This window comes from Notamacropus eugenii, chromosome 4 (assembly GCF_028372415.1).
Source record: "Notamacropus eugenii isolate mMacEug1 chromosome 4, mMacEug1.pri_v2, whole genome shotgun sequence".
NCBI classification, from domain to species: domain Eukaryota; kingdom Metazoa; phylum Chordata; class Mammalia; order Diprotodontia; family Macropodidae; genus Notamacropus; species Notamacropus eugenii.
This window is the reverse complement of record NC_092875.1, coordinates 187,938,803-187,966,137: the sequence shown is the minus strand read 5'-3', so window position 1 is coordinate 187,966,137 and position 27,335 is coordinate 187,938,803. Positions and strand designations below refer to the sequence as shown.

Genomic DNA, 27,335 nt, shown 5'->3' with positions numbered 1-27,335 from the left:
TTGCTGTTCCTCAAGCAAGATACCCTATTTACCCATTCTAGGAATTTTTGCTGGATGTTCTCTATACCTGGAATTGTACGGAAATGGTACTAAATACTTTCTGAAAATAAAACTCTGGATATCTGGCACAGGCAACATAGCAGTACAGTGAGCCTTCATGGTATAAACCATTTTCCTGGAACTTGTGAAAGAACTAGGCAGTACTGCCCTTAAACGTAAGCAAATGGGACCCGTCCTTGCTCATCACTGGCACAAACATTTTATTTGGTTAAAAAAGAAACACGCAGAATAAAACAAAAGTGATTATGAATGACCTCTGCACAACCAAAGCATGTAACCTTAATTTTATGGAATGTGGGAATATCTAAATATACCTAAATTAAAGCCAGCCAGTTTTCTTGGATTAAACAGGATAGTTCTAGATTTGATAGCCATAGAGTAATGTGGTTCAGTTGTCAAAGCTATGCTAGCAATCAAATTCTGATTTTCTAACCTGAAGTAAATGCCAAAACATTGTTGCTGATTTTGAAGATTTTCTTTTGACATCTTAGGTACATTTCAGGTTTATGCCATAAAAATATATTACAATATATTTTGAGAAGATAAATCTTTAAATACTGATATTAGTCACATGTTTTCTATGTTCTGATTTGATGTCCTATATTTGTTTCCAAGATTGCCCCTTCTATCATCTCCACTCTTCCTGTCTAAGTGGCTGCCTACTGCCTACAAATATGCTCATGTCTCCCTCACTCTCAGAAAGCTCCCACTTGATCCTTTCTTGCCAGCTCTTATCCCATATCCCTCCTCCCTTTTGCAGCTAAACTACTTGAGAAAGCTATGTTCAATAAGAGGTATAATTCTTTCCTCTTGTTCTCTTCTTAATTTTCCATTCTGTTTCTGATCTCACCATTCAGAACTGCTCTCTTCAAAGTTACTAAGTTAACTACAAAGTCATTAATTGCCAAATCAAATGACTTTTCCTCATTCTTACTCCTTCTTGACCTCTCTCTGCAGCCTTTGATACTGTGCATCATAACCCTTTTCCCTTTGATACTCTCTTTTCTCTAGGTTTTTTGGATACCACTCTCTCCTGGTTCTTCTACATAATTGACTTCTCCTCAGTTTCCTTTGCTAAATCTTCATCTAGGTTATGCCTGCTAACCTGTAGGTGTTCCCCAACTTTATGTTGTCAGCTGTCTTCTCTTTTCCCTGTATACCATTTCTCTTGGTGATCTCATCAATTTCCCTGAATTCAGTTATCATTTAAGTCAGAGGTTCCCAAGATTATTTGACCTACCACTCCCTTTTAAAAAATTATTCAGTGCCCCCCAGGGTTAGGTTAACCCTTTTATTTTATTTGACACCCTTCAATTTCCCCCAAGGCTTCTCCTGCTCACCCTGGATCGTTCCATTGCCCCCCAAGTGGTGGTATTGCCCACTTTGGGAACCTGTGATTCTAAATGTTGATGATTCTCAAATCTATTTATCTAGTCCTAACCTCTCTGCCAGACTTTCATCTCTAGCTGCCTCACACAACTGGCTTGGACATCTTGAACTGGATGTCCTGTAGTTATTTTAAACTCAGTATGTCCAAAACTAGATTCGTGTTTCCCCCCAAATTCTTATCTTTTCTAAATTTCCCATTACTGTTTAGAATACCACAATCCTTCCTGTCCTCTGGGCTTGTAGCTAGGTATCTTCCTTGACTCCTCAGGATCTTATTCCTTCCCAGCCACCATCCAATCTGTTGCCAGGATTCTAGCTTTGTACCATCTCTTGAATATGCTCCATTCTCTTCTCTGACACTGTTACTACACTGGTGCAGGCTTTCACATCACTTTTGGACTATTCCAGTAGTCTGCTGGTGGGTCTACTCCAGTTTGTCCTCTATTCAGCTCTCAAAGTGATTTTGCTAAATTGCTGGCCTGATTATGTTATTCCTGTACTCAGTAAACTGTAGTGGCTCTGTATGTAATAGCAAGGACCCTGGCATACACAGGAGGGTGTGCTGTACAGGCTCTTTTAATCTGCTTTTTCTAAAAGGAAAGGCATCTTTTGAGGAATCAACAACCTACTTTAATCTAGCACATATATCATTCACTTAGTTCAGAGGAAAACGTTAGCACCCTGAACTTCAGAGAAAATATGAACAGAAATGAAGACCAACAGACAGGGCTTCTAACTGTCTGATCATAAGCCGTACATACATCACAGATCAACAGAGGGATCTGTGTGACCATTACATACATACATAGTTACCAGAGAGAGAAGCATCAAGGTCTGGGTTTTCAAAGGAGGAGGGGATCATTCCTTAGAGGCTACCTAGAGGGTCCTCTGGCCAAACAAACATGTCCAAACAAGAGTAAGCCCCAAAACAAAACCTCATTTCAGAGTGTATATAAATACACATGCGTGCGCACACACACACACACACACACACACACACACACACACACACACTAATGGGTAGGGAAGATATTTAACTTTCATTAACATAATTAACGTTGCACCCTATCACTTCCTGGATCACAGATAAAATCCACTGTTTGGTATTCAGAATCCTTCATTATCTGCTCACCTCCTCTCTTTAACTTTCCGGTCTTCTCACACCTTATGGTTCGCCATGTATTCGTTTATCTAGTGACACTAGTGTCCTTGCTTTTCCTCAAATAAGATACTCCATCTCACCATTCTGGGAATTTTTTCTGAATGTTTCTGATACCTAGAATGGTGTGGAAATGGTGTTGAAAACACTTTCTGAAAATGAAGCAATTATTATTTGTGGTATGGGCAGAATAGGAGCGCAGTGAGCCTTCATGGTATAAATGGTTTTTCTGGAATATCCGAAGAATAATGTTGCCTTCTGAATTCCCAGAAAGTGGGTGTGGGGAATTCACTCTTTAGCCATCAATAATTGTGCACACTGATCAGAATTTTAACCCTTGTGGTAGACTACAAATATAGTAATCCACATTTAGACAGTTATTTCAGATCTGTACAATTCAGTGTTTTCAGTTAAAATACTTAAGAAAAGTGACTGTTACAAGCTAATTATTCAGAATCTTCATCAGTAAATCAGTGTGCCTCACGTGGGCCTATGAATTTTATTACGTGTGTGTGTGTATAAATTGACAATGTTTCTTTTTTTAATGGTACTTTATTTCCCAATTACATGTCAAGATAATTTTTAGCATTCATTTTTACAAGATTTTGAGTTTCAAAGTTTTCTCACTCAAAGAGGAGGTAGTGTGATATAGGTTATATATGTGCTATCATGTAGAACAAATTTCCATATTAGTCACAGTTGTGAAAGAAGAAATAGATCAAAAGGGGAAAAAAACCACCAAAAACAGTAAAATTGTATGCTTTGGATAACATTCAGAGTCCATCAGTTCTTTATCTGGATGTGGATAGGATTTTCCTTCATATGTCATTTGTACTTGACTTGGAACATTGTGCTGCTGAGAATAATTGAGTCATTCATAGTTGATCATCAGATAATTGTTGCTCATACCATGTACAATGTTTGCCTGGTTCTGCTCATTTCACTTTGCATCAGTTCATGCAAGTTTTCCAGGTTTTTTTGATCATCATTTCTTATTGCACATTAGTTTTCATTACCTTCATATACCAAAGCTTGTTCAGTCATTCCCCAATTATGGGCATCCCCTCAGTTTCCAATATTTGCTACCTCAAAAAGGGCTGCTATAAATATTTTTGCACATGTAGGTCCTTTTCCCTTTTTTATGATCTCTTTGGGATACAGACCTAGTAGTAGTATTGCTGGATTCACAGTTTGATTGCCTTTTAGGTTTACTCTCCAGAAAGGTTGGATCAGTTCATAAAACCAGCACTGCATTAGTGTCCCAATTTTTCCACATCTTCTCCAACATCATTTTCCTATTATGTTAGTCCATCTGATAGGTGTGAGATGGTACCTCAGAGTTGTTTTAATTTGCATTTCTCTAATCAAAAGTGGTTTACAGCACTGCTTCATATGCTTATAGATATCATTGATTTCCTTATCTGAAAACTGCCTGTTCGTATCTTTTGACCATTTATTGATTATGGAATGGCTTGTATTCATTCAGTTCTCTATATATTTAAGAAATGAGGCCTTTATCAGAGACACTTGCTGTAAAGATCATTTCACAGCTTTCTGCTTTCTAATCTTGGTTGCATTGATTTTGTTTGTGCAAAAGCTTTTTAATTTAATATAATCAAAGTTATTTGCTTCATATTTCGTACTCCTCTCTGTCTCTTGTTTGGTCATGAACCTGTAACTCAGTTTCTTTAGGAATGTGAATGCTTGTAATGCTCAGTACAGCTGTGTTTAGTATTGACATTACTTTATTTTCTATGATACCTTTTAGCAAGATAAGTTTCCTTCCTTCTCTCATTTAATTAGGTCTGCTTTTGCTTTGAGATCAGGATTGCTGCCTTCCCCTCCCCCCTTTTTTTCTTCAGCTGAGGCATAATAGATTCTGCTCCAACCCCTTACCTTTACTCTGTGTGTGTCTCTGTTTCAAGTGTGTTTCTTGCAAACAATATATTGTAGGATTCTGGTTTTTGATCCACTGTACTATCTGCTTCCTTTTTATGGGAGAGTTCATCCCACTCACATTCACACATTCACAGTTATGATTACTAATGTGTATTTCCCTCCTTCCTATTTTTCCTCCTGTTTGTCCTCTCTCTCCTTTTACCCTTTCTCTCCCTCCCCTTGCTCCTGTCTACCTCCTCTCCTGATCTGCCCTATCTTCTGTCAGTGCCCTCACTCCTCCCTTTTAGTTAATCTCTTCCCCTCCTACTTCCATGTTGGGTAAGATAGAGTTCTGTATTCAATTTATTGTTTGTATTGTTCATTCTTTGAGCCAATACTGATGAGGGTAAGGTTCAAGTGGTGCCCATTGCCCACCCTTCCATCTTCCCCTCTTCTGGAATAGTTTTTTTATGCCTACCTCTTTCTCTTCCTTCTGTACCTAGAGTACTCCACTTTCTCATATCTTAGTTTTTTTTCTTTTCTTTTCCCTCAAGTTCACCTTATACCTGTACCCTCTTTCTAGGTATATTCCATCTATATGCACTATTAATGATACAGTTTTTAAGAATTACAAGTATTATCTTCCCATGTAGGGATGTGAATGGTTCAACTCCTTTGAATCCCTTATATTTGCCTTTCCCTTTTTTCCTTTTTAGACTTCTTTTGGGTCTTGATATTGGGGATCAGATTTTTTTGTTCAATTCTGGTCTTCTCCTTGTGAAAGCTTGAAGTGCTTCTATTTCATTAAAAGAACATTTTTTCCCCTTGAAGTAGTATGCTTAATTTCATTGAGTAGGTGATTCTTGGTTGTAATCCTAGCTCCTTTGCCTTCCGGAATAGCATGCCCTATTATGATATGCTCTGTTGTCTTGAATCTGTTGGTGACTTATTTTTCCCATGAGGTATTTTACATATTCTATTTTTTCATTATTTTGAAATTTGTTTGATTGATTCTTGAAGTTTCATGTAGTCATTAGTTTCCCCTTGCCCAATTCTAACTTTTAAGGAGTTGTTTTCCTTTTCTACTTCCTTTTCCATTTGGCCAGTTCTACTTTTAAAGCAGTTGTTTTCTTTTTTTAAATTGTTGACTCTTTTTTTCATTATTCTCTTTCCTCACTTCCATTTCTTTTCTCAACTTTTCTTCTACCTCTCTTCTATGATTTTAAACTCCTTTTTGAGCTCTTTCATGAGTTCTTTCTGGTCTCTAGACCACTTCCCATTTTTCTTCAGGGTTTTGCCCATAGGCGTTTTAACATTGTTGTCTTCCTCTGAGTTTGTGTCTTGGTTTTCCCTGTCACCATGATAACTTTCTGTGGTCAGATTTGTTGCTGTTTTTTGCCCATCTTTTTTTGCCTTTTTGTTTTCTTTTAAATTCTTCTGGAGCAGAATGGGCACTATCTCAGGCTTCTTGTGCCAGGGGCTGCAAACCCTAGCTGGTTACCTGGTGCTGCAGTGATGTGGCCCTGAGGCCCCCAAGGGAACATCATGTCTGGTTCTGTGCTGAAGGGAGGGTGTGAGGGGTGGCTGCAGGGGCTGTCAGCTTACCTGGTGCTGAGCTGGTGTCCTAGTTCTCTTGTCTGACAGGTGCTGAGACTGGTGGGGTGTTTCTACATTTCCCTGAAACACAAAACTGTCTGACCACTGGAAGTTGCCTGTTTGCCCTGGGCTGCACATGTGGGCCATTCTTGGAACTAGAGTCTGCCTGTTCCCCAACTATGCTGAGGCATGTGTGGGATCCTGGTGTGGAGGTTTGCCTGCTTCACCACACTGGGGCCCAGGATCTCCCTCTGGTTTGCTGAGTTAGGGCTTGCTGCTGGCATCCTGGAATGCTGCCTGGCCTGCAATGCATTTCCTTTCTGCTTCAGTGAGATGGAACTTTCTTGTTTATCTTCCAAGTTTCTTGAACTAAAAATTGTTTCACCCATTTTATTTTGCTGGTTTTGCTATTCTAGGATTTGTTTTGGGGTGTTATTATATGGTTGTTTGGAGGTAAGTATGGAAAAGTTATAATATGTTACTACTTACTCCACCATCTTGGCTCCTGGAAGTCTGCATATGATTTTAATCAAATTGTTTCTATAGACCGGAGCCCTCTAAATTCCAGGGGAGGCCCTAGAGCTAAAGATTGTAGTTACAGATTTAGGAGTCTTCTGCTTAGCGGCAATAGTTGAAGTCATGAGAGTGGAAGGGAGTTTGTTATATATATAAAAAAAAAGAATCAGGAATTAGACTCTGGTGAATATCAACTTTAAGTGAGATAGACTGTGGAATACTCAAGCATGGGTTTGAAGGCTAGGTTCAAGAAAATCTGATTAGTTTAAAGAACCAGATACTGTGAGAGGGTTTGAGGAGGGAAGGAGAGGTCTGAAGGAAGAGGAGTCAGTAAAGGCACATCAGGAAAGGATAAATCAGAGGTATGAGGAGAATCAGAATTGAAAAAGTAGCAGGGTCAAACAAATGTCCTTTCTATATACCTGGATATTTTTGGAGGCAGAGGGGAGGATCTGGTGAGAACGAAGTCTGAAGATGCTAAACAGGAAAGGCTAGCTGTTGAAGCAAATTTACTTGGGAGTCAAGAAGAAATGGCATCAGGAGTATAGGTGTGTGTGTTGGGGTGGGTGGTTATTTTTTCACTTTTTATAGTGTGTTTTATTGGTATTTAGAACAGAATGCCTTGGGGAGAAAAGTCCTAATCCAAGGCCTAATAGTGTAATACAACTTATAACTCTAGATTTACTGAGAGCAGGAATGATCTAGCTATACTGAAAAAATCTAAGTAATACAGATTAGTGATATAAGAGACTTTTATTGCATAAGAGAGCAGAGTCTCATAAAGTGAGGAAAATATTACTTTTTTCAAGCTGCATAAATTCCAAATGATAAGCTAATGAGAGAGTACATCCCCAAAGTCTTAGTGTATTTTAAATTTTAATAGTGTATTTAACTGCATTAAGATTTTGAGTACACCTTGTATAGAGAAATTGTCTTCTGCAAATTATCTGCACGTAACTATTTTGTCCCAATGGAAAGAAAGCCCTGGCTCTTGCAGAGGACCTGGATTCAAATTTCACATCTGATACTTAATGCCTCTATTACCCTGTGTAAGTGACTTAACTTTTCTTTGCCACAGTTTCCTTATCTTTAAAATGAGGGGATTGGACTAGATGGTCTTTCAGCACTCTTTCACCTCTGAGTCTATGATCCTGTGAAATATTTACTTCATTGAAATAACCCCAATGTAGATTCTCTATGGGGAAATTTGGTAAGATTCAGAAATCTATATTGTATCTTCTTAAATTGCCACTAGAGGGTGTTCTAATTCTGTCACTCTACTGTGCTTAAAAATGACTCCTAGGAGTTCAGATTTTTCTGGTTCTTGCTTCTTTTATGTAAACCAGTTTCAAAAGACTGATTTAATTTAAAATAAGAGATATGCTCTCCTATGGCCCAGCATTTTATGTTCTGTTTTTTTTTTTTTAAGTGAAGTTGGAATGATAGTTTAAAAAAAAAAATTTTGAGTTCTAATTCTGCCTCTTTAACAATTCTATAAATTGTTTATTATTTGGCTGTATCACAGGATGGTTACATAGTTATTAGTGTCTAATGAATGAGATTCTCCTGCTGCCCATATTATTTCCTGCTGGTGAGTTAAGCTCTTCAGTAGATAAATTAACTAAAGATAGCATTTAATGTACTCTTGCTGCAGCTAACTAATTAGTACCATGATAGTTTCTAAGAACTAATGCTCCCTTTAAGTTTCCATATCACCACCAGGGAGTAGCTTAAATGTTTAGCGAATCTGGTTTATTAATAGTTGTCAGTGCCCTAAAACACAGTACAAAAGAATTATACCCCATCTATCTACCATCGGCCTGAAGCCAAATGATGGTTCTTTGTTTCATTAATCTGAATTATTTTGTTATTGATGTACTAAATGAGTGTAAAATAATATTCCTTATAATTAAATTTGGTGTCCTTATAATTAAATCGTATCAGTGGCAGTGCTGCAAATAATAATGTACCTTAAAAAATGGCATAAAGAAAAATTCCAAATTAAATCAATGCTCCTTTGGGAAATTCTCTTGGCGATTTGTAAAGTTGTTTCACGCACAGCTGTCAGGCATTCCCTAATGTATTTTCACAATTAGACTCTACTCTCTTTTCCATTGATCATGTAAACATCTTGTTATTTATGATAAGCAATAGGGTGGGATTTGTTCCCGTAAAAGTGATTTGGTGTGGAGGTGTGCTTATTGCTGTTCTGTGTACGTTAATTCTCAATTTGATTACAGAGTTTATTTTTGTTTATCTTTGAATTTTATATTTAAAACTTTTTTTAATAATAGTAAATGAATAAGTTTTGTTAGGGGAGTTCTCCGAGCTTTAAATTCTATGTATTTATGTATTTATTATATGTATTATATATAATATAATATAAATATATATTGTATGTAATTTATTATAATACCCATTATAATGCTTATTTTTTCCCTGAGTACTATTGATATCCAGATTGGGGGTGGAGGGGCCGGAAGCAATCTGATTTTATTTCTACGAAAATCTGTAACATCTTCCTTCATTCTGTCTGCAAGCATTTATTAAGACTGTTGTGTTTCCAGTCACCCTATTTATTAGCTTCTTTGAATATAAAAAAATTAATAGCTAGCATTTACAAAGCACTTCAGGATTTGCAAGATGCCTTAAGTCTTTTATGTCTTTTGGTCCTCATACCAGTGCTTTGAAGTAGGTGCTCTTAGTATCCCCATTTTACAAAGAGGAAACTGAGGCTGAGCACAAAGCTAATAAATGTCTGAGGTGGCATTTAAACTTAGGTCTTCCTGACTATGAGGCGTTCTATCCACTGCACTATCTGGCAAAAGTTGACCATGGTCGTTGTAAAAGAGAAGTTTGTTTTGTTTTTTTTTTTAACCAAGAGAAAAGATAGCATTTAATGTATTCCTGCTACAACTAACTAATTAGTGCCATGATAGTTAATGGGAACTAATGTTCCCATTAAGTTTCCATATCACCACCAGGATATTTTACAAGTGAAATCTTTGTTCTGTACAAAAAATAAACCAAATGCAAGAAAATTTTCAGAACTGTAATTCACAATGCTCTCTGTCTACCTGTCTAAAAACAAAATAATCCTTCCCTCAAGAATTTTATATTCTATGAGCAGAGAGTGAGGTGAGGGAAGGAATATAGACAAAGATAAATATAAAATATATCCATCTATATATGTGAATACATGGTGATTTTTTGGGGGGGAGGAGGCATTAGCAACCATTAATTTCAGCTGTACAGCACATTAAGGAATAAAATTCTATGTTTTCTGTTTCTAATGATGTATAATATGTTATGAGTGAGTAATTTGATAAATTAAGGGTCATTATCTATTTGCATCATTTTCTGAATAATATATGCCCAAATTTTATTAGTTCTTACAAAATGGTTTTAGAAGCGATTAGTATTTAAATTAAATATAAATACATCAGTTTATTGTCTTTGTTATTATTTTAAAGTTTTAATTTAAAAGTGTATTTAGAAATAATGAATAATCATTTTTGGTGGATAAAATATGACAAAATCATCTCTAGCATTTTGAATCCAAATGCACTGTTCTTCATACTGGAAGATGATATAGATCAGTTATCATTGGGTCATGTAACCTCAGTTTCTTAGTGTAGTGGTCTGTAAAAGGCTAATTCCCTGATTACTAATATATGAAGTGGAATCATAGATGTGGATCTGGAAGGCACTTTAGAGGTCATCTAGGCCAGCACTGTCATTTCACAAATGAAGAAACTGAGGTCAGGAGAGATTGTGACTTAAATAAGACTATACAGATAGTGGAGGAGCTGGGTTTTGAAGCATCTTTTTACTTCAAATCTAGCCTTCTTTCGATTTTCCCCTGATGCCTCTCTAAAAGATGTGGTTTAGGTATATTACAGTTTCTTTCTGTGAAAAGTTAATTGCCTGTCTAGATGTTGAATTCATGACTTTGACCTCATTACCATTGTGCTAAGCCAATTGAAATAGAATTTAAATGGGAATTGCCATCTGTTGAAGTAAAATTCAGAAGGATTAAGAAATCAGGTATTTTATACACAGTATTCATTAATTTTATTATGTATTCTATTTTTAGAAATGGTGGTTTTCAGTTTAGTTTTTTTCCTTTCTCTTCTGCTTAAGCATCTTGCATCCAAGAGTATGATAATCCTTGAGTTTATTTTTGATTATAAAAAAACAGTCTTTTAGATCTATATATTTGAGACCCAAATTCATAGGTTTTATATGATAGTGGTTAATTATTAACTTAGGTTGTGTTAAGTTAAAAATGAAATCAATTTCTTTTTTTAATAATACGTTTTATTTTCCCCCCAAATACATGTTGACATTTTTTTTAAACATTTAAAAAAAGTTTTGAGTTTTAAATTCTATTCCTCCCTCCCTCTCTCCTTTCACCCTCCCTTGAACAGCAAGCAATCAGATATAGGTTATACATGTTCAGTCATGTAAAACATTTTCATATTAGTCATTTTGTAGAAGAAGACGTGAATAAAAAAAAGAATGAAAGTGAAAAATAGCATGCTTCCTATATTCAAACAATATCAGTTCTTTTTGTATAAGTGGATAGTAATGCTTCATCATTAGTCCTTTGGGATTTTCTTGTTGAGAGTATCTAAGTAGCTAAACACAGTTCTTCATCTAACAATATTGCTGTTACTATGTATAATGTTCTCCAGGTTCTCTTCACTTCACTTTGCATCAGTTCATGTAAGTCTTTCCAAGTTTTTCTGAAGTCATCCTGCTTGTCATTTCTTATAACACAATAATATTCCATCACAATTATATACCAGAGCTTGTTTAACCATTCTGCCATTGATGGGCATCCCCTCAATTTCTACTTCTTGGCCACCACAGAAAGAGCTGCTATAAATATTTTTATACAAATAGATCCTTCTCACTCCCTCTTTTAATGTCTTTGGGATATAGACCTAGCAGTAGTATTTATTGCTGGATCAAAGGGTATGTGCAGTTTTATAGCCCTTTGAACATAGTAAAAATTAAATCGATTTCAATAAACGTTTATTAAAATAAGCACCAATTATGTTTAATGAATACTGTGTTCTTTGTACTAGGGATACAAAAGCAACACAACACAACACGTTCCGTCTTTGAAAAGCTTTTATTCTGCTTCATGATATGTACACAAATAACTATAATGCAAGTTGGTACATAATGAATGCATTAAGAATTTAGTAAATCTTAGTTTAGATAAACTTCTTTTAAATAGTTGTTGAATTCTAAATGAGTTAATTCTATATTAAGTACTAATAGGTCAGGTAGGTGGTGCAATGAATAGAGCATTGAGCTGGGAATCAGGAACTTTCATCTTCCAGTGTTCAAATCTCACCTCAGACATTTACTAGCTATGTGACCCTGGGCAAGTCATTTAATCCTCTGCCTCAGTTCCTCATCTGTAAAAGGAGCTGGAGAAGGAAATAGCAAACCACTCCAATATCTTAGTATCTTCACCAAACAAATCCCAAGTGGGGTCACAAAGTGGACATGAATGAACAATAGTGAAATGTTATCACTCCAGTTCTCATCAAATAATATAATTGTCTTTTGTGTATTTCAAGGCACAGCAGTATTTCTTTTCCTCAGTTATAAGAATTTGAATTCTGAACATTTTTCTTCTCTATGTGTCAGCGGTACCAGCTACCAGATTATTTTAGAATACTCATGTTTCAGCTTTGTAAAATGACATGCTCCAAGTAAAATTCAGTATAGTCAAAGATATTATCTGTGTTTTTCCTTAAATTCCTTATCTTTTCATATGATAGTCATCTTCAACCATTGTGTTATCCTTCATTCCTTACCTTTGCTATATCTACATAGCCAATTTAATTGCCAGTTCTTATTGTTTCTCTTTCTGTATCTCATTCCCTGATCACCACAACTGCCACTACCCTAGTTCAAGCCCTCATCATTGCCAGCTTAGACTATTGTAATAGTAACCTACTACATAATACTACCTCCTCCTACTCTATTCCATCTTCTATGCAGTAGACAAAGTACGTTTCCTAAAGTGCAGGTCTGACCCCATCTTCCCACCTTTCCAAACTTCAGTGCTACCTTATTACCTCTAAGATCAAATATAAACTCTTCTTTTAGGCATTTAAATGTCTTCATACCCTTCCTGCCTTTCCAGAATTCTAGTCTATTACTCTCCTCCATACACTACAATTCAGCCATATATGTCTATTTATTCTTCTGCCCACACAACGCCCCAGGAAGAGCAAGACAAATTCCTCTGACTGAAACTGGGAACCTTTGATCTTTTACTGCACAGTGTCCACTAGGTAAGGTAGCAAGAGGCACCACCTTTCTCTGATCAGGCCTTCCATTTTCTGCTATGTGCTCATTCCTTCAGAGGTACTGAGGGGAACTGCTAGAAACCTGAGGTGCTACTAGGACAAGGCAACTTCCACTTTGAGCTTCCAGCTTGACTTGTTATTGTGGAGAGCCTCCAGTGTGAAGAAGAGCAGTTTGTTCTTTGACCTCAGGTCTTCTATCACTTATTTTGCCTTTCACTTGAGAGAAGAGAATAGGAAAATAGTTGGAGAACATGACTTCCATCTCTTGCTATATCATCTCCTGAATAATCCGTAGCCATCAGAGGAAAAAAGAATAGTGAAACAGGACCTCATATCTGGCCATCTGACCATTTGCTTTCCATCTTGTCCTACATTTGTTTTCTGCCTGAGTTCTGGCCTCCAGAGGAGGAATTGCATCTTCCACTTAATGATGAACATTCTCACACTTGATTATACCCTACACATCCTACTGATTCTGATCCCATGTAGGTCATTATTCAAATTGTTTACCTCATTCTCTTCCACCTGATTCCTTATTCACATTAACATTCCTAGCCTGAAGTCCCAACCATACATCACCCACCCCTTTCACTGTGCTCTCTGGAATTCCTATCCTGTAGACAACAAATTTTCTTCATCCTAAATCTTTTCCTCTCCTCGTTTTTTCGTCTTCTAGCAGTCCCTGAAACTTGGCTCCTTTCTGATGACAGTCTCCCTGGTCACCCTTTCCTGTCCTGCATGTTCTCTCATTTCCCTAAGCTTATTGGTTGAGTTAGGGGAGTTGAAATACTTTTTCCATATTGCCACTTTCAGATTCTCCCCCTAGGCTCAGCCATTTAACTTCATAGTCAAGGTAGAATCTTCCTACTGACTTAAACCTTCATAACATCTGCTAAGAAAAAAGAATGAAGGAAGCAAATGACTAGAAGCTCTTAGGGATTGAGTTTTCAAAAACTAGAATTCTCTTTGAGGTGTAGTTTTCAATTACATGATGTAATTTTTTTTTTAAGAAACAAGACATTATGAAGCAGTGAAAAGAGTGGGAAAGCTTTGGATTCAGTGGACTTGAGTTTATATCCTGACTCTGCTACTTCTACTTGTGTGACCTTGGACAAAGTCATTTAGCTTCTCTGGGCCTGTTTCCTCACTTGTAAAATGACCTAGATGACCTCTTAGGTCCCTCCCAACTCTAAATATGTGATCCTGTGAACAAGTAGCAAAGTAGAACTGAATATTTTTATTACTTTACTTGCTATAAGTTTTAAATTGCATGTATCTTGGGAGGTATGTGTGTGTATGTAATAACTTAAGAGTCTCTATTGTGTTCTGTAACTGTTGAGGTAAGCCCAGTGACTTAAAAGATTTTGCGGTGTTGCCATGAGGAATCACATCCATTTTGGAAGAAAGAATGACTGTTGGGGGAGGAGCCAAGATGACAGTAAAAACAGGAACTTGCTTGAACTCTCCCCTAAATCCCTTCAAATACCAGTAAAACAATTAAACAAATTCTAGAGCAGCAGAACTCACAAAGTGACAGAATGAAACAAATTTCCTGCCCAAGACAACCTGAAAAATTGACAGGAAAGGTCTGTTGCATCAGTCTGAGAGAAGAGCTCAGTCCAGTGTGGGCTGTACTGACACAGACCAGGCCGGGCAAATCTGGAGCAGGCCTCAGTGGATTACATCACTGGCAGCCATGGCAATTTCCAGACTTCTCAACCCACAAATGCCAAAGGCAACTTAGAAGGTCAGTAGGAAAGGTCTGTTGGACCTGGGTGAGAGAGGAACACAGTTTGCCCCCAGCCCCAGGGCAGCATTGGCAGCAGAGGTGGAAGCAGCTGCTTCCGGAGCTCTCAGCACACAGATGATGGGAGTATGGAGCAGCTGATCAGGAGGGATTGCAGAGATGTCTTTTTTGGCACTAAGGCAGGATTCTCTTGCTTTACATGTGCTTCAGTCTGGGTCATAGTCCTGCATGGTGGTCCTGGGGTGAGGAGGAACATTGACATGGCCAAGTTTGTGGTGGCGGTGGAGAGGGAGTCCTCTTCACAGTTTCAAGGCAGAAAAGAGTGCTTGTGGTCACTCACAGACTAGAGCACAGACCAGGAGAGGAGTAAACACTTCTCCTTTGATCATACAGCCTTGGAAGAATTGAAAATTTATAGATCCCTAGAAATATCACTGAAAACTGCTTCACAAAACCCGTAGAGCTTGGGATAGCACATCCTCCACACTGAAAGCAGATTTAACAAAGAGCTAAAAGTAAATGGCTGGGGAAATTAGCAAAAACCAGAAAAACAATCAGACTGTAGAATCTTACTTTGGTGACAAGGAAGACCAAAATATACAAACAGGAGAAGACAACAAAATCAAAGCTCCTACATCCAAGAAAAATGTGAATTAGGCCATGGAAGAGCTCAAAAAGGATTTTGAAAACCAAGAGAAGTGGAGCAAAAATTAGGAAGAGAAATAAGAGTGATACAAAAAAATCATGGAAAACAAGTCAATAGCTTGCTAAAGGAGACCCCAAAATGCTCAAGAAAATAGCACCTAAAAAAATAAACTAACCCAAATGGCAGAAGAGGTCCAAAAAGCCAATGAGAAGAATGCCTTAAGCAGAATTGGCCAAATGGAAAAGGAGATCCAAAAGCTCACCGAAGAAAATAATTTCTTGAAAATTAGAATGGAGCGAATGGAAGCTAATGACTTTATGAAAGATCAAGAAATTATAAAACAAAACCAAAAGAATGAAAAAAATAGAAGACAATGTGAAATATTTTATTGGAAAAACAAATGACCTGGAAAACAGTGCCAGGAGAGATAATTTAAAAATTACTGAACTACCTGAAAACCATGATAAAAAAAAAAAGAGCCTAGACATCGTCTTTCAAGAAATTATCAAGGAAAATTGCCCCAATATTTTAGAACTAGAGGTTAAAATAGAAATGGAAAGAATCCACTGATCACCTCCTGAAAGAGTAGCCAAATTCCAGAGTTTCCAGGATGGACATAAGCCTGAATAAATAGACTTGGGAATCATTTGCATAGAGATGAATCCATTGGAGCTGAGGAAAGCACTAAGCAAGACAGTGTAGAAGAACAAGAGAAGAGGGTACAGAATGAAGCCTTGGGGAGACACTTGTGGTTAGTGGACATGACTTGTGTGAAGATCCAGTAAAGGAGACTTAGGAATCCTGAAGACTCAGAAAAGAGCATTAGATTTGTCAGTTAGATCATTGATCACTTTGAGGAGAGCAGTTTCAGGTGAATGATAGGGTCACAAGCCAGATTAGGGAGGGCTTAGAAGGGAGGAGAGGAGAGGATAGAGAGGTACTGGTTGTAGGATGGCTTTCTCAAGGAATTTAGCTACCACAGAGGGGAGGAGAGATATTAAATGATAGGCAATGAGGATGGTCAGATCAGAGAAGACTTTTTTAAAGATGAATGAAAAAAACAAATGTTTGTAGGAAGCAAGGAAGCAGGCAAAGGGAGAGATTGAATATTAGTGACAGCATGGGAATAAAGGAAGTGATAATTTGCTGTTGGCAAGGGGATGGAAGAGGATCATGGTGCATGCCTTGGCCAGGAGAAGGGCCACCTTTTTGTGTGAGATGGGTGGGAGTGGGGAAAAGGCATTTGAGTGAGGTGAGATAAGGAATAGGGGAGAAGAAAGAAGTCTTGCCAAATGACTTCAGTTTTTTCTGTGAAGTCTTGAGGCAAGGTTCTAAACCTGATGAGAGGATGATCAAGGGAGGATCCTTAGGATGTTTGAGGAGGGACAACAAGGTTAGGAAGAGCCACTGTGGTAAATGGAAGAGCAAATTGGTTTGGGAGGTATAAGAGAATTGCCTTGCTTCACTGAAGGGCCCAGCTGGGAATACATAACATAGATGTATAGTATACCTTCTCAGCATGGTTTTGAGACTTTCAGCAACTTGTAGGAGCAAAAAATACAAATAGTGAGAGCAATCCATGAATAGGGTTGGGCAGTGCATGATCAGTGACTGGACAAAGGAGTCAAGGATTTGTGGGTATAGCACTGTGTGATGTTGAACTGATGGTGCAGCAAAGAATCGTGCTAGGGAAAGGAGAAGAATGTAGCCAGTGCAGAGATGATATCCGGGGGAGCGGGTGATGGAGGAGGTTTTGAAGGTCATGTAAAGGACAAAAAATAAGATTAGGAGTCATGAGGCAAAGGGAAAGCTGAAATAATATAGTAAAGGAAGATCAGAGTTCATGAACATGGAAGTGGAATGCTTGTGGGTAACAGCAAGATCAGAAGCTTGACAGCTTTGTGTAGAACTGAGGTGGAGTGGAAGACTAGCTCTTGGGAAATGAGTAAATTGAGGAACTGGGAGGTTAGGATATCTGAGGGGGCACTGGTATATGCCTTGAAGTCCCTTGGTTGAGAGTGTAAAATGTGATGAAAGAAGATTGTCAGCCAGGCACTTAGGAAGAAAGAATATCTTGGAGCAGGGGTGGGGAACCTGTGGCCTCTTGGCCTCAAGTGCTGCCCATTGATTGAATCCAAACTGCACAGAACAAATACTCTTAATAAAAGGATTTGTTCTGTAAAACTTGGACGAAGTCAAAAGGCCACACCCAAGGACCTAAAAGGCCACATGTGGCCCCAAGGCTGCAAGTTCCCCACCCAGGAATAGATAACGGAAACATATCTGGAAAGAACCCTCTAGCTACTTTCACATTAATTTACTCCTTCACCAGAATCCTGCCACCTCTTGATCCCCACAATCATCAATAATCTTTCCTTTCTCAGATTATTGTGTAAGTGTTGTATTCCCCAGAAGAATGTAAGGTCCTTGAGGGAAGGAGTCATTTCATTTTCATCTTTGGAACCCCAGCTCTTAGCATAGTACTATGTAAACAGTAAGTGCTTACTACTAAGTGTTTGTTGAATAGAATAGAACTTTTGTGGAAGTGGTCAGTTACATGAATGTCAGAAGAGAAAATGAAATCATTTTTTGCTAAAAAGATTTTCTTGGTTTCTGCTTATTGTCTAATAATTCAAGAGGGGGTTTTAAACAGCTATTATTTGAAGGGAAATCCTGCAAGGATTAGCCTGAGATTTGACTCCTGTGGAATAGTTTTCTGTTCTTCAGTATTAACTGAAAGAATAAATTAAATGAGCATTCATTTTGCTGTGGTTTTATTGCCCTCATCGCATTTCTGAAGCCAAAAGCAGATTTTTCTAGCGTTTTTTCCATTCAGTTTTACTATAATGCCCTATATCCCTCAGATAACAGTGGCACATTCTTAAATAAAGTGGCAAGGTTATTATGAATATTGTGAGTGGTCTTCTCCAAACTAAATTCCAGTCCTACCTTTGCCATTAACTAACTTTGTGACCTTAGCCCTTACGAACAGCTCTTGTATTATGTACAAAATAGGTGGATTATACTGTATTTTAAGTGATCCACTCTGTCTCTTCAGGTTTAAACAAGTCTCCAAGTTTTCATTGACTTTTAATATTCTCTGGGTTCAGGCATATGATATCTTTGAGGTACTGCAAGGTCCTGATGTTCTTTCAAGTTATCAAAGAAAACTTAAATTATACTAAATATCGTTTGTGTTAACTCTATCCTATTGCATTTAATTTTACAATATAAATTTAATCAAAATAATTTATCAGTCTATCAGTAACTTCCTGTATATTACCTTTAAATATAAGAACACTGTTCCTTGATTATGTTGGATAATGTTTGGAAAAACATTTGGAGTATATTTTCTGATGGTTAATGATATTATCATTTGAGTCTGATAATTTGGTGAAAAATAATATAAATGTGCAAAGCAATAAGAATAATTTTTGAAGTTTATAGAAAATATTTTCTTTGTTCAAGTCTTGTCATTTTGATAAATTTTTTTTATTCCTTTTTCTCATTTTTATTCTATCAGTTCAGTTAGAGGCTAATTTTGAGGAGGTAGAAAACCACTTACTGCATTTGGAGGATTTATGTGGGCAGTATGAATTAGAGAGATACAAACATCTACAGATACAACAACTGGAAAATTACAAGAAAAACAAAAGGTAAGTTTGTGAGATTTATATACCACTGACTAAGCTGATTAAAAATAATTTGGGTATAGTAAGACTCAAAGATGAATAAAACTTATAACCTTTATTTATCTATTTATTCATTTAGTACACGGACTTTCCCCAAATCTCTAGCAGTTTTTTGTTGTATAGAAATGCCCTTGACATTTATGTTGTATATTCTCCATAGATCTCAACAAAGAGAGGAGTTCACTAGGACCCATAACAAGATGAAGGGAGAAACCAAGAGGCAGTGTTATTAAGAGATATCTGATCTAATTTTTCCCCAGTGAATTAGTAGCATATATCTCTTTTCCTTTTTTTGTTCTTTTCTTATTTTTCCCAGGAGTGAGGAGCAGAACTGTGTGGAGAGACATTGGCTTAACTCAAAGCGTTAGTCTGGAGGACATTAGACTAACTTGACTGGGTTGAACCAGCTGAAGTTTGTAGTCCTTTATATCAGACCCATTAATCTTACTTAGGCTCTGGTAACCTTAGAAAGTACAAAATGATTGCCCTTACCCATTAAGTTTGTGAGCCAAGTGGAGGCAGAGTCCTTCCTTGGTCCCACCTGGCTCCTTCCTTCCCCTTCTTCCTCCCTCAGGTTTCCAGGAACTTCCTGGTACCTTTGTTAGTCATTCCTCCCCTAAAATTCCTTCTTATTCCCTAATGTCTCTTTTCTTCTTCTGCTTTAAAATTTCTTTTTATCAAGGTCATATTATCTAGGCATTGCTCAGATAAAAAAACACAATTTGGAGGCTGGGTGATTGGGGGAGAGGAGATCATTTTAGCTAAGCACCTTTCTGGAATCCATTGATAATTCTAGGAAGGCTTCCCCAGACTTCCAAACTAATCTATTCGGAAAATTATCATGAAGCCCTACCCTTTACCTCACATTTGATATTCCTAACCTTTGCAACTGATACTATCTCTGAAGTTCAGTTTTAAAACAAAACGGAAAACCCCCAAAACTAAACTGAATTAAGAGGGGAAAATCATATCCCTACAAACATAACATTAACAAAATAGAAAAAAAAATGATTAAGAAACTAAATGTGCATTTTAAAAAAATAGAAAACCAACAAATAATAAAACCTAAAATCAACACAAAAGAAGAGATATTCAAAATTAGTGGAGAAACAAATAAACTGGAAGCCAAAAAATTTCCACAGAAAAGATAAAAAATAAAAACTGTTCCTTTAAAAAGACTAATAATAAACCTTTAGTCAATTAAAAAGGAGAAGGCAGAAAAACAAATCAGTAAAAAAGCAAATGAGCACGTGAAATCACAGCAGAGCCAGGAGAAGTAAAAAGAGTAATCAGAATCTGCCATAGATATTCACACACCAAAAAGATTGAGAACACACAAGAAAGAGAGGAGTACTTTCAAAAATATAAATATCAGAGTGACAGACCAATAGCGTTCTAAAAAGCAGCCCAGTCTCACAAAAGAAAATTGAACAGATTATGAAGAAAACACCAAAGGGGAAAAAGGACTTCTGGTCCTGGTGAATTCACAGAAGAGTTCTGTCAAACTTTTAAAGAACAGTGAATACCCATACTACACAAATTATTCTCAAAAATTAATAAAGAAGGCACCCTACTGGAATCCTTTTATGAGACAAATTATAGTCCTAATGCCCAAACAAGGGAACAGTAAAAGAATAAAGGAAAACTGTAGACTAATATCATGAGTGAATATTGATTCAAAAATTTTAAACAATATTCTATCAAACTACAACAATTTATCCAAGAGATCATTCATTATTATCAAGTTTTATTTATACCAGGAATATAAAGATGGTTCAGCATTAGGGAAAACAATCAGTATAATAAATCATATTAAAACCCAAAACATGTGTTTTAAGAAACACACCTGATGACCTTAATAGATGCAGAAAAAATCTTTGACAAAGCATCAGTCTAAAACCAAAAGCAAGCATCATATGCAATGGAGATACATTAAAATCTTTTCCAATAAATATGAGTAAATGAAGCAAATATTTCCATTCTCCTCACTGTTTTTTGGTAAAGTTCTGGAACAGCAATAGCAATAAGACAAGAAAAAGAAATTAAAGGCATAGATATAGGCAAAGTGGAGCTGAAACTATTCCTTTCTGCTGATGCTATGATGGTATACTTGGAAAATCCTAGGGAATACACCAACACTTATTACCACAATAGGTTCAGCAAAGTTGGAGGCTGCGAATTTTTTTTAAAAAACCCTCGAAAACCAACTGTATTTCTGTATAATAACAAAATTCAAGAGGCAATAATAGAAAAGGAAATGCCATCCCAAATTACTACAAAATGGATAAAGTGTCTTGGAACCAGTCTACCAAAATAAACAAAAAATTGCATAGATTCAGTGACAAAACCTCTCTAAAGAAACAAAGAATAACTTAAATAGCCGGAGGAATATTCAGTGCTTATGACTGGACTAGGCCAATAAAATAAAAATTATAATGCTACCTAAGTTAATTCATACTTTTAATACTGTACCACTCAAAATAGCAATGGGATACTTTATAGAACTTGATAAATTAATAAAATTCATTTGAAAAAGCAAAAAATCTAGAATTTCAAGGGATATGATGAAAAGAATTAGGGATGAAGGGAAAATAGCACTTCCAGACCTCAAAATTCATCATATAGCAGCACTCATCTGTTATTTGTTTAGAAAAAAAAAGTAAAATGGTAGATCAAAGGAACAGATGAGACAAAGGAGAATCAGAAACAACACACCCCAATATCCCGTATTTAATGAAGGAGAAGAAATAAATTGTTTAGGAAAAGAACTCCTATTTGATTAAAAAAATTACTGCTGTGAAAACTAGAAAGGAGTATGACAGAAATTAGACTTAGGCCAGGACCTTGCATCACATTCCGCAATACCTTCTAAATGAATATATGACCATGAGGAAATCCATGGCAGCACTTATGGCAGCCTGATAAAAATTGATCCCAGTTTCACCAGAACAAAAATTGACACCAAACAAGCAACTCCACTCGTAAACTCATGTTATTTTAAAAAATGGAAGGGAATAAGATCATGTACCTCTCACAACTTGTGGGTAAAAGATGTATTCTTAATACTATTGTTCTATAAGAAAAGACGAGTAAGCAGATTTCAGAAAAACCTGGAAAGATTTACATGAACTGATGCTAAGTGAAGTGAGCAGAACCTGGAGGACATTATACACAGTAACAGCAGCATTATTCAAACCTTAATAGACTTGGCTTTTCTCAGCAAAGCAATGATCCAAGATAATTTCAAAAGACTTGGAAAATGCAGTCCACATCCAGAGACAGAACTATGGAGCTTGAATGCGGATTGAAGCATACTATTTTCTCTTTTTTTCCCTTTCTCATTGTTTTTCCCTTTTGTTCTGATTCTTCTTTCACAGCATAACTAATGTGGAAATGTATTTAATATGATTGTACATGTATAGCCCATACCAGGTTACATACCACATTGGGGAGGCAGGAAGGAAAGGAGGGAGAAAAAAATTTGGAACTCATAATCTTATAAAAGTATATATTGAAATTATATGTGTAATTGGAAAACATAAAATGCTTTTAAGTGAGGAGAAAAAGAGATGTATTCTTAACTAACAAGAAATAGAGATAATTACAAAAGATAAAATAGATAACTTTTTTTACATGAAACTGAAAAGCTTTTGCCTCAACAAAATTAATGTACCGAGGACAAGAAGAGAAGTAGGCAAATGGGAAAATATCTTTGTATCATACTTTTCTGATAAGGATTTGCTACCTTAGATATATAAACAATGAACATATATATCAGACCTATAATCATCCCCCAGTAGATAAGTGGTCAAAAGATGTAAACAGACAATTCTCAAAAGAAGAATCACAAAATATTCACAACCACGTGAAGAAAGGTTTCAAATCAATAATAATAAGAGGAATCCAAAGCAGTTCTATGATTTCATCTTGCACATCAGCCAGAATGAGAAAAGATGACAAGAGTCAGGGTTAGAGGGGTTAGAGGATAGAAATAGCTTTGTTTATGGAGCAGTGAAATAGTACAACCTTATTGGAAAGCAGGTTGGAACTTTGCAAGTAACGTGATTAAAATCTTGTTACATTTTGATCTAGAGATTCTATTACTAAGCTTATATTTCAGAGAGCCATGATAGGAAAAGAATCTCTATATTCATCATGATATTTATAGCAACACTTTTGTGTTAGCAAAGAATTAGAAACAAAGTAGATGCCCATCAGTGGGGAATGGTTAAACAAATTGTGATATGTAAACGTAATGTATTATTACTGTGTTATAAGAAATGATGAATATGGTGAATTCAGAAAAGCATGAAAAGATCTACATGAACTGATACAGAATAAAGTAAACAGAACCAAGAAAACAATATACATGACTGCAGTGTAAATAAAAACAACCTCACACATAGAGAAAAGCAAAAATGAATGCTGCAAAATTATAAAGGTCAAGTATAGCTTGAAGGAGGAGAAAGGAGAAAACACCCCCAATCCATCCTTTCACGGAAGTGGGAGGTCCACAGGTATTATACATCACATATTTTCGGAAGTTTTCAATGTATTAATCAATTATGCTGATTTTTAAAAAAATATTGTTTGTCATGGGATACTTCTCCGGGAAGGAAAGAGAGAAGGGTACTGGTTAAGACTCCAAGGTTTTAAGGAAGTTATAATTTTGGAATAGGGGGAAACTATGAATTAATGACTGTAATTAAAGCTCCAAATCCAGAACTCTTTCTGCTTTATCACCCCAAGACTGTTGGATTTGGTAATAAGAAAGTTATTTGTGAAGCTAGAAGTAAGGCTTTCAGTGGAATAGTAGGGGATGGAAGCCATGTTTTTAGTAGTTGAGGCTAGTAAATGGTGTGGAAGTTAAGAAACAAGTATAAAAATTGTAGAAATTTGGCAGTTAAGGGGAGAAGAGAGAGAAAACTAGCTTGAGGGGGTGGATAGCAGGATAAAGAAAGGGTGGTTCTTTTAGAATGGGGACACCTAGACATGTTTTTAATATGAGAGAAATAAGAGAAAAGAGGTATTAAATATACATCAGTTGGGGATAGAGAAGGGAAAGGAGATGGTTGATGGAGCAGGGTCATGAAGGAGATCAAGAAACTTTTGGAATACATTTAATGTGCATTGAATCTCAATATATTTACAATAAAAGGACGTATCTTCCTTTTTCCAATCAATTCCCACCCCCATCGTCCACTTAAATACAGTGAAAGGAATGTCCTTTAATAGAGGAAAAGAACCCCACAGTAATTATTTTGAATAACAGATGATAATACTTTACTTTGAACCATTTACTGGCAAGAAATAGAAGCTATTGAAGCTTCAGGAATTTTTCTGTAGTAGAACTACCTTCCTAACTAGTGAGAAAAATACAAATTCTAGATATTGTAGAAGCTGAATATACAACTCATATCTCCCTACTAGATGCTACTGTGACTAATTGGAAACAAATTTTACTCAAATAGCACAAGTTATACTTGTGTGATAATATGTGCACAAAATAACTGAAAAGTTTTCTATGCTAGCCAAATGTTTTTAAGCATCTTACGGAGTATGATAAGTGTTTTCAAAGATTTCTAAAAGTAACAGTAGTCCACTTACATAATCAAGTTGAAGAATTTACTCTTAGAATAAAAATTTAGCAAGAATTGGATGAAGCATCCCAACAGATTTCCTGCCTGTTCTGCTATATTGAAATTAATGTTTTTTAAAATGTAAATGAGAATAATCTAGATGCATAATGTTAACCAGCAATCCCCCCCACATACACACACAGAATCAACATGATATTTGTACCAGAGTACATTTGTGTCCATAGTTCTTAATGCAGTGCCTGGCACATAATAGGCACTTGATAGATCTTTATTGACTGGCTGACTGACCAATTTACCACCTTCTGGGAGGTTGTCACTGTTGCTATTTTAATATTTGTATTAAAATCAGTTTGTATTATATCAGCCCCAACTGCTTGTGGGAAGAAATGACTGGAAGCCTATTGAATGTCATGGGGTAGTTTGCTTGGTCTTAAACTGTGTGTAAATAAACCACAAAATATGTAAATATGGGGTTAGCTCTATAATGTTACAGCTAGCCATCTAGTAGAAATAAGAATGTAGCCTTTGTTCTCCTCACAAATAACTGGACCTCAGCCATGGACAGATTAGTGAGGTATAGTGAAAAGGGAATCTGGGAGTCAGTTTTGCAACTTACTAGCACTGAGATCTTGGGTATTTCTCTGGGTCTCAATATTCCTTTAAAATTAGAATAATAATATTTTTATTACCTTTCTCATGGGATTAATGAGCACAGGATCACAGCTGGAAAAGGCCTCAGAGAACCTCTAGTCAGGGAGTTCTTAATCTGAGATCCAAGGACCTGGGGATGAGCGGTAACAGTCTATGAATTTAGATGGAGAAAAACTACATCTTTATTTCAATATAATTAATTTTCTTTTAATTTTAATTCTTTTAATTTAAAAAAATATTTTATTTTATATATTTTAAAACATCATGAGATGGAGTACTTAAGCTTCACCAGACTGCCAAAAAGGGACTAGGGCAAAATAAAGTGAAGAACTCTTGATCCAGTCCAGCTTTCTCATTTTAGAAATGAGGAAACTGAGATATATAGAAGTTAAGTGACTCGATAAATAGTAAATGATTCAGGGAGTAAAAGGTAGAGTTTGAACCCAGGTCCATTTGAACTCCAAATCCATTGATCTGTCCACCGTATTACTTCACTGTGGGAAAACATTACAAATCTTAAGACATTACATAAATGTGAATTGTTTTTATAATGTTCTTTCTATCTTTAAAGTTCTGTGATTCTGATAGATGCAATCTGTAGGGCTGGATAACAGAAGGAATAAGAAGAAGATGAAATACTCATTTCCATAATAATTGCATTTTTCATAAAAATAGTTATTGAAAATAACCACATAAATTATTTGACTAAAAAATAAAAAGAATGTATAAATTAAGAGGGAATACAACTCCAGATCTGAAGAAATCTAAACAGTAAAGTAGAACTTGAGCATATTCTTTCAACAAAGTGTAATGGGAAGAGTGTTGGACTTTGAGTAAGAATACCTGAGTCCCAGCACAGGCATAATCACATAATCTCCCTGAGGCCCCATTTCTTCCTCTCTAAAATGGTGATCTAATTTTATCTACTCTCTGCCTCACCAGGCTGTTGTAAGGAAGGCACTGAGCTATAAAGTGCTGTGTAAGTAAGAACTATCATTATTATTATTGTTAGTCTGCAGTGCTTTATTGAATCCAACGTGGGTGTTTTTCTAGGCAGAAATAGATGACATTCTGAATATTGTCTGGGAGTCATAAGTCATTGCAACTCTTTTTTACTTCATGAAGCTGCTTTAGGACTTCTAAGTAATGTGAAAACTTTGCCATTTCTCTTATCTGTAGGCAACTGAAGTCCTTACTTGACTGCTTATTTAGAATAATTGGATAGAACTTTATTCTTATACTCCCAAAAACCCTTTGGGACTCAGAGAACTTTCTTCTCACTTATCGTCTGTGCTCCTGCCATTGTTTGCCTGTTCAGATCCTACCTTAGACACATACTTTCTATGTAAAGTCTGCTTTCTGTTCCATAAAATATGGGTAGTGATAGTACCTACTACATAGGGTTGTTGTAAGGATCCAATAAGGCATTTTTCAAACTTTTAAATGCTGTATAAAAGTAAGACTGTGAATTCTTTTTTCTTTTCTTTCAGGGGTACAAGTGTACCTATAAGTAGGTATAACATCATATATTTCTTCCTCTCAGCAGAAGCATAGATTAAGGTTACTTTTTAACTCAACTGGATAGTTTCTGTGACTTAAAAATAAACAACTTTCCATCTTGGTGATATAGTGTTACTTAAAGGAGCCAGACTTTTTTGCTTTTCCTGTGTATCTAAAAATACGATGTGAGCATAATAGAACATTTCTTACAGAGTTGTAGAGTATAACCTGTATTTTTTTGTGTTTATTTAAAACACTTACAGTGGGGATGGGTTTATTGCTTATGCCCTAACGTGGGGTGAAATAAAGGCTATCTATCCTCTACACACACACACACACACACACACACACACGCACGCACGCACTCACTCACGCATGCACTCACGCACACATGCACACACACACACCCATATCAATAATTCTATTATGTTCTCATTGTCTCTAAATAGGCAATTTAATTAAAAGATAACTTTCATTTCTAGGCATTCAGGATCATTTTTACATGTTTTTCCCTTTGGAATCAATATTACTTTAGAGAAAAGGAAGCCAGTATCCCTCCTAAAATA

General features: G+C 36.3%; 1 protein-coding gene across 9 annotated transcripts in view; it reads left to right on the top strand.

The window, feature by feature from the left end:
- DTNBP1 (dystrobrevin binding protein 1) overlaps positions 1–27,335 on the top strand; it is a 180,955-nt gene that overhangs the window by 40,953 nt on the left and 112,667 nt on the right. For 4 of the 9 annotated variants that reach the window (XM_072603895.1, XM_072603891.1, XM_072603898.1 and 1 more), the window contains one exon: positions 18,850–18,982. The exons of the other annotated variants lie outside the window; for them this stretch is intronic. In XM_072603895.1, the coding sequence (XP_072459996.1) occupies positions 18,850–18,982 (133 nt within the window). The remainder of the gene's footprint in view (positions 1–18,849; positions 18,983–27,335) is intronic. 9 annotated transcript variants of the gene reach the window in all.